This window comes from Lampetra fluviatilis, chromosome 57 (genome assembly GCF_964198595.1).
Source record: "Lampetra fluviatilis chromosome 57, kcLamFluv1.1, whole genome shotgun sequence".
In the NCBI taxonomy this organism is placed as follows: domain Eukaryota; kingdom Metazoa; phylum Chordata; class Hyperoartia; order Petromyzontiformes; family Petromyzontidae; genus Lampetra; species Lampetra fluviatilis.
The window spans coordinates 1,789,414-1,804,801 of NC_136331.1; the positions used below are offsets into that span (position 1 = coordinate 1,789,414).

Here is a 15,388-nt window from a genome sequence, read left to right on the forward strand (position 1 = left end):
GCTTTCTTTTGAGCCTCCTCTCAGAACCGTGTTAGACCAGAGTGTGTTTTTTGTTTGCATTCTGACCACAAGTATTGTGGTTAATGCAGACATGAGTCCTTGTAAAAGGTTTCAGTTTGGTGTTTTAACATCTGAACACCTGTTCTTGGTTCTTTCGGTAAAGTCACGTAGAAGGGAAATAATAAATAATAAAAATGTAAAACAATAACAATTATCACGTTTCGACTGCAACATAAGCAATCATCATCAGGTGTGAAATCCACAGCAAGAAAATTTGTTTTTTATTTTTATTATTGTATTATTTCCCTTCGACGTGACTTTACCGAAAGAACCAAGAATATGAATCCCTGCAGTCACGAAAGCTTTAAATCGAAATCTTAACACAGCTGTTTTGTTGCCAGAAAAAATGGGAAAACTTATTCGCATATTTTGGGACTGGCAAATGAGGTCCCACGACGGCCACGTTTTGTTGACGTGCCACTAAAACCTTGCTGGTTGGCTGTGTCGGGTGGTGGCGGGTTTGACGACGCCTTTATATTGACGCGATCTCACCCAACTGGACATCTGTGAAAAAGAGCTTCATAGCTCATCGGATTCCTCCAGTATAAATACGTATGCTGATAAATAAACTTTATCAAGTGTCGTGACGTCACGCGATGGGTCACGTGGCGCGCGGACCCCATTCCCCCTCCCCGAACCCCCCATTCCCCCCACCCCCTTTTACCGCCCCCCTCCCCACAAATCCCCCATTCCTCTCCCTCACCCATCTTACCCCCCCACCCGAATCCCCCATATTCCACCCCCACCCGAATCCCCCATCCGCCCCGCCCCCTCTAAGCCCCCCCACCCTCCCCCTCTACCCCCCCACCCGAATCTCCCATCCGCCCCGCCCCCTCTAACCCCCCCACCCGCCCCCTCTACCCCCCCCACCCGAATCCCCCATCCGCCCCTCCCCCTCTACCCCCCCCCACCCGAATCCCCCATCCGCCCCGCCCCCTCTAACCCCCCCCACCTGAATCCCCCATCCGCCCCGCCCCCTCTAAGACCCCCCACCCTCCCCCTCTACCCCCCCACCCGAATCTCCCATCCGCCCCGCCCCCTCTAACCCCCCCACCCTCCCCCTCTACCCCCCCCACCCGAATCTCCCATCCGCCCCGCCCCCTCTACCCCCCCACCCTCCCCCTCTACCCCCCCCCACCCGAATCCCCCATCCGCCCCTCCCCCTCTACCCCCCCCCACCCGAATCCCCCATCCGCCCCGCCCCCTCCAACCCGCCCCGCCCCCTCTAACCCCCCCCACCTGAATCCCCCATCCGCCCCGCCCCCTCTAAGCCCCACCACCCTCCCCCTCTACCCCCCCCCACCCGAATCCCCCATCCGCCCCTCCCCCTCTACCCCCCCCCACCCGAATCCCCCATCCGCCCCGCCCCCTCCAACCCGCCCCGCCCCCTCTAACCCCCCCCACCTGAATCCCCCATCCGCCCCGCCCCCTCTAAGCCCCACCACCCGAATCTCCCATCCGCCCCGCCCCCTCCAACCCGCCCCGCCCCCTCTAACCCCCCCCACCTGAATCCCCCATCCGCCCCGTCCCCTCTAAGCCCCCCCACCCTCCCCCTCTACCCCCCCACCCGAATCTCCCATCCGCCCCGCCCCCTCTAACCCCCCCACCCTCCCCCTCTACCCCCCCCACCCGAATCTCCCATCCGCCCCGCCCCCTCTAACCCCCCCACCCTCCCCCTCTACCCCCCCCACCCGAATCTCCCATCCGCCCCGCCCCCTCCAACCCGCCCCGCCCCCTCTAACCCCCCCCACCTGAATCCCCCATCCGCCCCGCCCCCTCTAAGCCCCACCACCCGAATCTCCCATCCGCCCCGCCCCCTCCAACCCGCCCCGCCCCCTCTAACCCCCCCCACCTGAATCCCCCATCCGCCCCGTCCCCTCTAAGCCCCCCCCACCCTCCCCCTCTACCCCCCCACCCGAATCTCCCATCCGCCCCGCCCCCTCTAACCCCCCCACCCTCCCCCTCTACCCCCCCCACCCGAATCTCCCATCCGCCCCGCCCCCTCTAACCCCCCCACCCTCCCCCTCTACCCCCCCCACCCGAATCTCCCATCCGCCCCGCCCCCTCCAACCCGCCCCGCCCCCTCTAACCCCCCCACCTGAATCCCCCATCCGCCCCGTCCCCTCTAAGCCCCCCCACCCGAATCTCCCATCCGCCCCGCCCCCTCTACCCCCCCCACCCTCCCCCCGGCAACCAGGCGGCCCAAGATGGCGGCGCCCAGCGCGCATGAGACCATCGGGCAACTGGAGTGTGCGGCCAAGGCGCTGATGGTGAGAAACTCCCGGGCCGCGGTGGGGAGGAGGCCCCGTCGCCTCGTCGCCTCCCCACCTCCTCCACGGCCACGGCTCTCCGCCTCGTCGCCTCGCTCCTGCGGCGAGGCCCGCGAGCCGATGGCGGAGAGCGAGAGAGCGAGCGCCGTGCGGGACGCGCCGTGCGGGGGGAACGCGCGGAGAGGCGGGCGCCTCGCGGGGTCTCGTGCGGTGTTTACCTCGCACTCACCCACGTGGTGTTCACCTCACAGTCACCCACGTAGTGTTCACCTGACAGTCACCCACGTGGTGTTCACCTCACAGTCACCCACGTAGTGTTCACCTGACAGTCACCCACGTGGTGTTCACCTCACACTCACCCACGTGGTGTTCACCTCACAGTCACCCACGTGGTGTTCACCTCACAGTCACCCACGTGGTGTTCACCTCACACTCACCCACGTGGTGTTCACCTCACAGGCTCCGTGTGGTGTTGACCTCACGGCGTACGCGGCGTCCTGCCCTCCTACCTACCCGGGGGACACCGTGAACTACCGGGGGGCTCCTGCCCCCGCTGCTGGCTACCCGCTGCCGGCTCCCGCTCGCTCCTGGGTAGTTGCTGCCGGCTCCCGCTCGCTCCTGGGTAGTTGCTGCCGGCTCCCGCTGCTGCTGTTCCTCCCGCTCGCTGCTCGCTGGGGGTGGCTCCTGGTGGCTCCTGGTGGCTCCGAGTTGCCGCGAGGTTCCTCCGGGCGGCTGCTGGTTTCTCTCGAGTCGATTCTGGTTTTCTCCTCGTAACTCACCACGAGTCACTTCCGATGGGTCCGAGTATAGCCCCCTGTAAAGTCACGTGGGAGGGAACGTCTTATTTATTGTTTTATATTTTTATTATTTTATTATTTTCCTTCTACGTGACTTTACCGAAATAATCAAGAATATGAATCCCTGCAGTCACGAAAGCTTTAAATCAAAATGTATAGCCCCCTGGTTCCTCTACCGTCCCCACTCTAGTTGCTGCTGGTGGCTCCTGGTCACTGCCAGTTGCTTCTGCCCCCCCCACCCCCCGCGAGTTGCTTCTGAAAGTCGATGGTTGCTCCTGCTGGTCCCGTGTGACTTCTGGGGACTCGTGGTTGATTCTGGTCGCTCTGAGCCCCTCCTCTTGCACGCCGATAGTCCCCGAGTCGCATCCACGTGGTTGATGGTTGCCCCGAGTGGGGCTCGCCGTTGCTGTTGTTTGCTCCGAGTCACTGTCGATGCGAGTGGAGGCGGCGGTGCTGGACCACGAATGGTTGCTCCGGGAAGTTGCTCATCCCGCTGGTGGCTTGCTCCCGAGTCACTCTCGACGACTCCGCGAAATCACCTTCACTGCTTGCTGTGTGGCTGGTTCCCAGTTGCTACTGGTTGCCCCTAGTGGCTGGCGGTTTCGGTCGATCCTGGTCATTCGGGGTTGCTTTGAATGTCCCCCTCGCATCGTTTCTCCCGTCCGTGTGAATCCCCAGCGTCGGTTGGGTACGGTGCCTCCCCGTTGCCCCACCTGGTGGTCCACTCCATGGTTCCTCGTGGGTCTCGCTGACGCTTCCCTCCGTGTGTTTCGCATACCTGTCAACCCCTTATCAGTGCCTGCCTTATCACAGATCAAGTCAGACCTCATTGGTCACCCCGTGCCACTTATAAATCTCAACGTTCATCATTCAAAGTCTCATCACAAGGAGAGAAACACAGACACATTTTTCCCGTATTGAAACGGGGTAAACCGTATTGGTTTAACAGGTATGCTGCTATACACTACATTACGATACACTACACTACGATATACTACACTATACACTACACTACGATACACTACACTACTACGTACCTTTACTCTTGTTTTTTTCGGTAAAGTCACGTAGGTAAAGAAAATAAAGAGCAAATAAAAACTTTATTTTTATTTTGTGTCCTTCCACCGCCAAGCGACAATGTTGTTTTCCCGTTGACCCCCGTGTTAGCCCCCTTGCCTTCTTGGCTGTGCGCTAGAGGTCGCAACCAGGTACCCGATACCCGTACCCTACCCGATACCCGGCTACCCGTACCTGGCCGGGTACGGGTACCCGTTTGCGACCCTGGTGCGGCCGGGTACGGGTAGGCCGTGAGTCACTGGTGAGTAACTGTTTGTCACTCATTTCCAAACGTCTTGTCTCTTCTCACAATTCAAGTTCCTAGAATCAACCCACCCGCGCCTGCAACATGGCTTCATCCCAGAGGTTGCAATCAGGTACCCGATACCCGTACCCGGCCGGGTACGGGGGTAGGGTACGGGTACGGCCGGGTACAAGTACGGGTACCCGTTTGTGACCCTGGTTGTGCGCGGTAGCGGGCCCACTGGGGTGGCTTCTTCGCTCACCGCTGCTGGCTCTTGGGGTTTTGTTGCTCACGGCGGTTGCTTGCGGTTGTTGGTGACGTCAGTTGCCCGTAAGGCTTTGGCCTGCGAACCAAATCGCTGTGGATGCGGAGGTGCTGAAGCGCACGTTAGCCGGCGTATCACAGCGGGGCACGTTACCTGTGTGGGTCATCTACTACAGAGACTTTTGCTGAACACGGCGTGAAGCTGAATACACGGTGGCTAGGAGATGTCAACTACCTCGCCATGTATACAGGAGGTCGTGGGTTTGATCCCGACCCTGACGCCTGCTGTTGTATATTTGAAGTTTGTGTGTCTCTCTCTCTCATCATCATCATCACGGTGGCTAGGAGATGTCAACTACCTCGCCATGTATACAGGAGGTCGTGGGTTTGATCCCGACCCTGACGCCTGCTGCTGTATATTTGAAGTTTGCGTGTCTCTCTCATCATCATCTTCATCACGGTGGCAAGGAGATGTCAACTGCCTCGCCATGTATGCAGGAGGTCGTGGGTTCGATCCCGACCCTGACGCCTGTTGTTGTAGAGTTGGAGTTTGCATCTCTCTTATCACGGTGGCTAGGAGATGTTAACTACCTTGCCTGGTATACAGGAGGTCATGGGTTCGATCCCGACCCTGACGCCTGTTGCTGTATAGTTGGAGTTTGCATCTCTCTTATCATCACGGTGGCTAGGAGATGTCAACTACCTCGCCTGGTATGCAGGAGGTCGTAGGTTCGATCCCGACCCCGATGTCTGCTGCTGTATAGTTGGAGTTTGCATCTCTCTCTCTTATCACGGTGGCTAGGAGATGTTAACTACCTCGCCAGGTATGCAGGAGGTCGTAGGTTCGATCCCGACCCCGACGCCTGCTGCTGTACATTTGGAGGTCGCATCTCTGTCTCTCCCCGTGGTCGTGTGGAATTTTCTCCGGGTCTTCCGCGTGATAAGCCACTTCGTTGAGCTATCATTTGTGACCAGGTCGCTTCTAAAAAAGAGCTGTATAACTCGGTGGGCCTTTTATCTCATAAAATAAAAATAGTTAATAGTGTTTTAGTTTATAGTTTTAAGTAGTTTTTTACCTGGCATGCAGTCACCCACGTCAATCCCGTCAGACCTCAGAAGCAAAGCTAGGGTTGAGCCGCCATGTTTGTTTGTATGGATGTTGAACTTCTTTCACCCGTTACATAGCCACCCGTGCTAATTAGAGGTACGGGGGAAGGACAACAGACTAAACACAATAAAAGCAGTTGTAAAGAATGTAGTGTATAGAAGTGTTTACTGTAGTGTATAGAGTAGTGTATAGCAGTGTATAGTCTAGTACATAGTGTAGTGTATAGTGTAGTGTATAAAAGTCTACAGAAGTGTATATTGTAGTGTATAGTGTAGTGTATAGTGTACTGTAGTGTATAGTGTAGTGTAGTCTAGTGCATAGTGTAGTGTATAGTGTAGTGTAGTCTAGTGTAGTCTAGTGTATAGTCTAGTGTGTAGTGTATAGTGTAGTTTATAGTGTAGTGTAGTATAGTGTATAGTGTAGTGCATAGTGTAGTGTATAGTGCAGTGCATATAGCATCTGAGAGAGTGCAATACGGTGACTGCCTTTGTTCGATGGCCAGCAAAAAGCTGCCGCTGCGAGGATAACGACCGGGAATTGGCGTCAAGTTGTTTCATGCTCCTTGACGCGATCAGCGAAGTATTGTGGTTCTTTTGCGGCAAGCCCTTTATGTGTAATGAGCGCTACCTTGTGACGAATTCGTTCGGCAACCGGAAGCCAATGCAGCTCTGCGAGCAGCGGACGGACGCGGTCGGAACTTGCAGTCAGAGGTCGCAAACGGGTTATGATTCCTTACCCGTACCCGGCCGCACCAGGGTCGCAAACGGCGACCCGTATCCGGCCGTACCCGTACCCGGCCGTACCCGTACCCTACCCGTACCCGGCCGGGTATCGGGTAGGGTTCGGGTACGGGTACCCGATTGCGACCTCTGGGATGAAGCCATGTTGCAGGCGCGGGTGGGTTGATTCTAGGAACTTGAATTGTGAGAAGAGACAAGACGTTGGGAAATGAGTGACATACAGTTACTCACCAGTGACTCACGGCCTACCTGTACCCGGCCGCACCAGTGTCGCAAACGGGTACCCGTACCCGGCCAGGTACGGGTAGCCAGGTATCGGGTAGGGTACGGTTATCGGGTACCCGGTTGCGACCTCTGCTTGCAGTACAACGTCGCGACACCACGCGCTGTGGTGCTTGCAATGGGTGTCCGCCACCATGCACGAACGACAGGCGCCTTGAGCAACATTGAGAGCGCTACAGCAAACAATCCGCCCCCACCCCCCCCCCCCCACGTTCAACAACCCACGCGGGACCGGCGTGGTGAAGTATAGTCGAAATGACCCTCACCGCCTGCACGGCCCTCATCCGGCGGCGGTAGGTTGACACAGGGACCGTACGTCTACGTGTTCGTAGGACTCACCAATGATTTAATCGATTAAAATCTTTTCGCCTGGAACATCACTGGAGATTGAACATCTTGATGGTGTCGAGTGTCTCTTGACACGTACACACACACAGCAGACCGCGCTGGGCGACGTCGCGTAAACACGCATGTTCAGCCTCTGTCTCCCGCATTATGCTTCTACCGTATACAGTGATTAGCAAACCCAGTCAAACAGATGAAGCATAAATACACAATGAATTAAATGGGTTTGCGAGCAACTGCTCCCAGCTACTGGTCTCTCCGGGCGGTTCCTCGTAACTTCTGGTTGCATGATGTCACTGGTGGTGGTTTGTGGTCAGGGATGTCCATAGGGGGGGTTGTGGAGCCTGGGACAAATCGCTCTATAAACTATAAAACTATTAACTATTTTTATTTGACTAGGTAAGGCCCGCTGAGCTATGTAAAGCTTCCTGGCTATCACAAATGATAGCCCAACGAAGTGGCTTATCGTCATGTGGAAGTTTATATCGGCCAAATACTCTCTAAAAGTGTGATGTTGATTTTAAATGTGGAGGGAAAAACCGGAGGACCCGGGGAAAAATCCACACGACCACAGGGAGAGAGACACGCAAACTCCAAATATGCAGCAGGTGTCAGGGTCGGGATCAAACCCATGACTTCCTGTATGCAAGGCAAGGTAGTTAACATCTCCTAGCCACCATGATGATGATGAGAGAAAGAGACACGCAAACTCCAGATATACAACAAGCGTCGGGAATCAAACCTACGACTTCCTGTATACCAGGCGAGGTAGTTAACATCTAGCCACCGTGATGATGATGATGATGAGAGAGAGACATGCAAACTCCAGATATACAACAAGCGTCGGCAATCAAACCCACGACTTCCTGTGTACCAGGCGAGGTAGTTAACATCTCCCAGCCACCTGGGTGCCTACTCCGTGTGGGGCCCCCCGACCCCTTCAAACTGAACCGGCATTATTACATCCGACACCGTGACATCGAATCGCGAGGGCCCCCCAAAGCGCGGGGCCCAGGGGGGGGGGGGGTCTCGCCGATTTTCCATGTACCCCCGAGGGGACATCTCTGTGTGTGACCACCCCCGCTGCTTGCTAGCATCTGGTATAACCTGGGAAATCCTGGATAAACCCTGGGAATTCCTTGCGGCTTCTGGCTGCAGCTTCTTGGTTCCTGGCTCATTCCTGTGGTCTGTGTGAAACCTTTTGGGTTTGCTCCGCCGATCAGGGCCAAGCGACGTCCAGACGAGTTCCACCTGGTACCCTTGGCACTTTGGATTCAGAGTTCGCGTGGCACGGGTGGGGTGGGGGACGTGGAATCAGCCGGTGGATTCAGAGCTCGCGTGGCACAGGCGGGGTGGGGGGACGTGGAAACAGCCGGTGGCAAATGTTTATTGTCCAAATCTTTTTTGTTTGTATGGTCCAAAAGGGCCGAAACGTCAAGCGGTCAGTGACGAACGGCACCCGCTAAGTTGTTGTGAAATGTAAAGAAGTTCACGCGGTTTGTTCAATTGGGTCACGTTGTAAACAAACTTTGGTGGGAGGGAGAGGGAAAGAGGACGATGGCGGTCGGGCATTTCAAAGTGGAGCGGTGCGAGGGACGGAGCGGATTGAGAAGCGTTGTGAGCTGCAGTGTGGTGAGTGGGTGAGTGGGTGGGTGAGTGGGTGAGTGGGTGGGTAAGTGAGTGTGAGCTGCAGTGTGGTGAGTGGGTGAGTGGGTGAGGTGGGTGGGTGGGTAAGTGAGTGTGAGCTGCAGTGTGGTGAGTGGGTGAGTGGGTGAGTGGGTGAGGTGGGTGGGTGGGTAAGTGAGTGTGAGCTGCAGTGTGGTGAGTGGGTGAGTGGGTGAGGTGGGTGGGTGGGTAAGTGAGTGTGAGCTGCAGTGTGGTGAGTGGGTGAGTGGGTGAGTGGGTGAGGTGGGTGGGTGGGTAAGTGAGTGTGAGCTGCAGTGTGGTGAGTGGGTGAGTGGGTGAGTGGGTGAGGTGGGTGGGTGGGTAAGTGAGTGTGAGCTGCAGTGTGGTGAGTGGGTGAGTGGGTGAGGTGGGTGGGTGGGTAAGTGAGTGTGAGCTGCAGTGTGGTGAGTGGGTGAGTGGGTGAGTCGGTGAGGTGGGTGGGTGGGTAAGTGAGTGTGAGCTGCAGTGTGGTGAGTGGGTGAGTGGGTGAGTGGGTGAGTGGGTGAGGTGGGTGGGTAAGTGAGTGTGAGCTGCAGTGTGGTGAGTGGGTGAGTGGGTGAGGTGGGTGGGTGGGTAAGTGAGTGTGAGCTGCAGTGTGGTGAGTGGGTGAGTGGGTGAGGTGGATGGGTGGGTAAGTGAGTGTGAGCTGCAGTGTGGTGAGTGGGTGAGTGGGTGAGGTGGGTGGGTGGGTAAGTGAGTGTGAGCTGCAGTGTGGTGAGTGGGTGAGTGGGTGAGGTGGGTGGGTGGGTAAGTGAGTGTGAGCTGCAGTGTGGTGAGTGAGGTGGGTGAGTGAGGTGGGTGAGTGAGGTGGGTGAGTGAGGTGGGTGAGTGAGGTGGGTGAGTGAGGTGGGTGAGTGAGGTGGGTGAGTGAGGTGGGTGAGTGAGGTGGGTGAGTGAGGTGGGTGAGTGAGGTGGGTGGGTGAGTGAGGTGGGTGAGTTAGTGAGTGCTGTTGTGAGCTGCAGTGTGGTGAGTGAGTGGGTGAGGTGGGTGAGTGAGTGAGGTGGGTGAGTGAGTGGGTGCTGTTGTGACTTGCAGTGTGGTGAGTGGGGGTGAGTGAGGCGGGTCGAGTGAGTGTGAGCTGCAGTGTGGTGAGTGGGTGAGTGGGTGGGTGAGTGGGTGAGTGGGTGGGTAAGTGAGTGTGAGCTGCAGTGTGGTGAGTGGGTGAGTGGGTGAGGTGGGTGGGTGGGTAAGTGAGTGTGAGCTGCAGTGTGGTGAGTGGGTGAGTGGGTGAGGTGGGTGGGTGGGTAAGTGAGTGTGAGCTGCAGTGTGGTGAGTGGGTGAGTGGGTGAGGTGGGTGGGTGGGTAAGTGAGTGTGAGCTGCAGTGTGGTGAGTGGGTGAGTGGGTGAGGTGGGTGGGTGGGTAAGTGAGTGTGAGCTGCAGTGTGGTGAGTGGGTGAGTGGGTGAGTGGGTGAGGTGGGTGGGTGGGTAAGTGAGTGTGAGCTGCAGTGTGGTGAGTGGGTGAGTGGGTGAGGTGGGTGGGTGGGTAAGTGAGTGTGAGCTGCAGTGTGGTGAGTGGGTGAGTGGGTGAGTCGGTGAGGTGGGTGGGTGGGTAAGTGAGTGTGAGCTGCAGTGTGGTGAGTGGGTGAGTGGGTGAGTGGGTGAGTGGGTGGGTAAGTGAGTGTGAGCTGCAGTGTGGTGAGTGGGTGAGTGGGTGAGGTGGGTGGGTGGGTAAGTGAGTGTGAGCTGCAGTGTGGTGAGTGGGTGAGTGGGTGAGGTGGATGGGTGGGTAAGTGAGTGTGAGCTGCAGTGTGGTGAGTGGGTGAGTGGGTGAGGTGGGTGGGTGGGTAAGTGAGTGTGAGCTGCAGTGTGGTGAGTGGGTGAGTGGGTGAGGTGGGTGGGTGGGTAAGTGAGTGTGAGCTGCAGTGTGGTGAGTGAGGTGGGTGAGTGAGGTGGGTGAGTGAGGTGGGTGAGTGAGGTGGGTGAGTGAGGTGGGTGAGTGAGGTGGGTGAGTGAGGTGGGTGAGTGAGGTGGGTGAGTGAGGTGGGTGAGTGAGGTGGGTGAGTGAGGTGGGTGAGTGAGGTGGGTGGGTGAGTGAGGTGGGTGAGTTAGTGAGTGCTGTTGTGAGCTGCAGTGTGGTGAGTGAGTGGGTGAGGTGGGTGAGTGAGTGAGGTGGGTGAGTGAGTGGGTGCTGTTGTGACTTGCAGTGTGGTGAGTGGGGGTGAGTGAGGCGGGTCGAGTGAGTGTGAGCTGCAGTGTGGTGAGTGGGTGGGTGAGGTGAGTGAGTGGGTGCTGCTGTGACCTGCAGTGTGGTGAGTGGGTGAGGTGGGTGAGTGAGGTGGGTGAGTGAGTGGGTGTTGTTGTGAGCTGCAGTGTGGTGAGTGGGTGAGGTGGGTGAGTGAGGTGGGTGAGTGAGGTGGGTGAGTGAGTGGGTGTTGTTGTGAGCTGCAGTGTGGTGAGTGGGTGAGGTGGGTGAGTGAGGTGGGTGAGTGAGTGGGTGTTGTTGTGACCTGCAGTGTGGTGAGTGAGTGAGGTGGGTGAGTGAGGTGAGTGAGTGAGTGGGTGTTGTTGTGAGCTGCAGTGTGGTGAGTGGGTGGGTGGGTGAGGTGGGGACCCCACAAAACCTCTGTTATGGGTCATAGTCGTGGGTGGCACAGTTTGGTGCCGGCTTTCGTAGAGCGTGGCGGTCGTGTCGCTACGGTTCTCTGCGGTGAGTAACGATGTCTTTTAAAAGAACGGCGCTGCTGCTGATACTGCTGCTGCTACTGCTGCTGCTACTACTGCTGCTGCTGCTACTACTGCTGCTACTACTGCTGCTACTACTGCTAATGCTGCTACTACTACTATTCCTACTACTACTGCTGCTACTGCTACTACGACTGCTACTACAATTCCTACTGCTGCTAATACTACTGCTGCTGTTCCTACTGATACTAATGCTGATTTTACTGCTGCTGCTTCTACTGCTGCTACTACTGCTGCTACTGCTGCTGCTACTCCTGCTGCTTCTAATGCTGCTTCTACTGCTGCTACTACTGCTGCTACTGCTGATGCTACTACTATTCCTACTGCTGCTACTACTACTGCTGCTGCTGCTCCTACTGATACGACTGCTGCTTCTACTGCTGCTGCTTCTACTACTGCTGCTGCTGCTACTACTACTGTTGCTGCTACTACTGCTACTACTACTACGCCTCTAAATAAAGTTAACGTTGAGCCGCTCACGCGTTCCGAGATTTGGTGGCGAACGGAGACCGCCCCCCTCCACCGCCCCCCTCCACCGCCCCCCTCCCCAGCCCCCCTCCACCCCCCCTCCACCCCCCCTCCACCCCCCCTCCACCGCCCCCCTCCACCCCCCCCTCCACCGCCCCTCCACCCCCCCTCCACCGCCCCCCTCCACCCCCCCTCCACCGCCCCCCTCCCCCGCCCCCCTCCACCGCCCCCTCCACCGCCCCCCTGCAGCGTGCCAGGGAAAGGGTTAATATGGCCCTGGGGGTCACAGGACATGTGGACCGCCCCGTATAGTCAACGAAAGAGCCGACGCACGCTCATTCCGCGCGCCGTGTCACCGCGTGTTTGGCTTTGACGTCGTCGTCGTCGTCATCGCGCGCCGCGGCCGCTTCAGATCTGGGCTCCGAGATTGGGGCAACCGGGCTTGGCCTGTTTTAATGCCTAAAAACAAACAACAGAAGGGAAGAAAAATAACAAACCGCGCGTTTTCCAAATGCCTGCGAGATGAACTGGAGAGTGGAAATCGTACGCCACCCCTCGTCAGCTTTGTTATCATCACCAGCAGCATCAGCATCATCATCATCACCAGCAGCAGCAGCATCATCATCATCACCAGCAGCATCAGCATCATCATCATCACCAGCATCATCATCTCCAGCACCATCATCATCACTAGCATCATCATCGGCAGCAGCATCATCATCGGCAGCATCATCATCACCAGCATCACCAGCAGCAGCAGCAGCATCATCATCACTAGCATCATCACCAGCAGTAGCATCATCATCGGCATCATCATCAGCATCATCATCACCAGCATCATCAGCAGCAGCATCAGCAGCAGCCGTGGGCTGTCCACGTTCACAGCAAAGTGGCGCAGGAAAAGACAAGCTATCCCAAACTATGGAGACCCTGCAGTGAACCCATAGAGACCCTTAGAGATACACAGAGACTCGTAGAGACCCATAGAGAACATGAATGACAAGCCACAGTGGTGTGGCCACGCATCCCAGACTAAGGACCTCGTAGTGAACCCATGGAGACCCTGGACATCTGTGAAAAAGAGCTTCATGGCTCATCGGATTTCTCCAGGATAAATAATGGTTCTGATTCTGAGATACACAGAGACTCGTAGAGACCCATAGCGATACATTAAAGACAAGCCACAGACAGTCGTGTGATTGTGGCCACGCAGCCCAAACTATGGAGCATGTAGTGAACCCAGAGAGACCCTTAGAGATACACAGAGACTCGTAGAGACCCATAACGATACATTAATGACAAGCCACAGTAGTGGCGATTGTAGCCACGTAACCCAAACGTCGGACCACGTAGTAAACCCACTGGAGGAGGAGTGATACGACACGAACACTTCCTCTCCCTGTCTGAAGCCCTCTCATCGTGGCCAGCAGCAGCAGCCGTCAACTTTTTTGCATCCAGCTACTGAACTTGTGTGTCAAAGAGCTTTATAGCTCATCGGATTCCTCCTGCGATTCACGTAAATATTCGGATCGAGCTATCGCTGTCGGACGCATTAATCGAATGTACGAACGTGCGTTGAACTTCTTTCGCACCGTACGTAGCCAACCGTGCTCACCAGAGGTGCGCGGGGCAAGGACAACAGACTAAACACAACTACCAGTTCGAAATTAATGTTTTCAAAAAAAAAATGCATAGCTCCAGTGACTTTATAATATTGGAAGGGAGAAATTCATAGAGACCCACAGAAATCCAGACACTCATATAGAACCATGGAGACCCATAGAGACCCATAGAGATCCACGGAAATCCAGAGACTCATATAGAACCATGGAGACCCATAGAGACCCATAGAGACCCACAGAAATCCATAGACTCATAGAGACCCATAGAGACCCACGGAAATCCAGAGACTCATATAGAACCATGGAGACCCATTGAGACCCATACTGATGGATATGTTGAACTTCTTTCGCACCGTACGTATTCAACCGTGCTCATCCGAGGTACGGGGGGGGGGGATTGTACAACAAACTAAACTCAACAACAAGCAGTTCTCCACGAGTGTGTTCTCCAGATTTTTAAGTGATGAGCTCCAGTGATTTCCTGACATTGGAAGGGAGAAACGGTGCCAGGCTCCGCGCCAGCGAGCACACGACCCCCGTGCGCCAACACCGACCTTCGTCGGTGCTCGCCAATACCACTTGCCCCGACGGGCTCGAGGCTACATGGGGCATCTTTGTCTGCCTGTGCGCAGGCTCCACCATCGGTGGGCAGCGGGAGTGTCATGGTCACGAACCCGAGGTCACAAACGGGTTTTGATTCCTTACCCGTACCCGTCTGCACCAGGGTCGCAAACGGCTACCCGTACCCGGCCAGGTACGGGTTCCCGTTCCCTACCCGTACCCTACCCGAAATGAGTGACAAACGGTGACTCACCAGTGACTCACGGCCTACCCGTACCCGTACCCGGCCGCACCAGGGTCGCAAACGGCTACCCGTACCCGTACCCGGCCGGGTAGCCGGGTATCGGGTAGGGTACGGGTATCGGGTACCCGGTTGCGACCTCTGTCACGAACCCGGCCACCCGAGTTTGATTCCCCGCTCGCGGTCAAATAACGGACGGCGGCGGCGTTCTCCGTCTTGTCTGCAGGCCCCGCCGTCGCTGGTGACGCACGAGCAGAGGCAGCACGCCGAGCACATCTTCCTGGCCTTCCGCAAATCCAAGTCGCCCTACGCAGTGTGCCGGCACATCCTGGGTGAGCTACCGCTGGCTGCTCACTCGCGCGTGTGAGGAGTGGGTGGGTGGGTGAGTGAGTGGGTGAGTGAGCGAGCGAGTGGTTGTTAGCGCGTGTGACCGCGTGCGCGTCTGCGCGTGTGTGTGTGCGTGCCGACACATCCTGGGTGAGCTACCACTGGCTCACGCACGCACTCGATCACTCACCACGCACTCAATCACTCTCGCACTCACTCATGCACTCACTCATGCACGCGCGCACTCACCACGCACTCACCACGCACTCACCACGCACTCAATCACTCACTCGCCACGCATTCAATCACTCACTCTCGCACTCACTCATGCACTCACTCATGCACGCGCGCACTCACCACGCACTCAATCACTCACTCGTGCAGTCACTCATGCACGCGCGCACTCACGCCTTCACTCGCACACGCACTCACATGCTTGCTCGTGCACTCACTAAAGCACTCGCGTACTAACGCACTCACACATGCACACTCACTCATGCACTCACTCACTCAAGCACTCACTCACGCACTCACTCACGCACTCTCAAGCACTCACGCACTCACTCACGCGCTCACGCACGCACTCACATCGAGCACTCGCTCAATCACTCACTCAATCACTCACGCACTCACTTACGCACTGACTCACCACGC

General features: G+C 56.9%; 1 protein-coding gene across 1 annotated transcript in view; it reads left to right on the top strand.

The window, feature by feature from the left end:
• The first annotated feature begins 2,249 nt into the window (after positions 1-2,249).
• The window catches only part of XPO4 (exportin 4), a 76,765-nt gene continuing 63,626 nt past the window's right edge, over positions 2,250-15,388 (top strand). The window contains exons 1-2 of the mRNA XM_078880309.1: positions 2,250-2,330; positions 14,634-14,739. Coding sequence (XP_078736435.1) covers positions 2,268-2,330; positions 14,634-14,739 — 169 coding nt within the window. The 5' untranslated portion in view covers positions 2,250-2,267. The remainder of the gene's footprint in view (positions 2,331-14,633; positions 14,740-15,388) is intronic.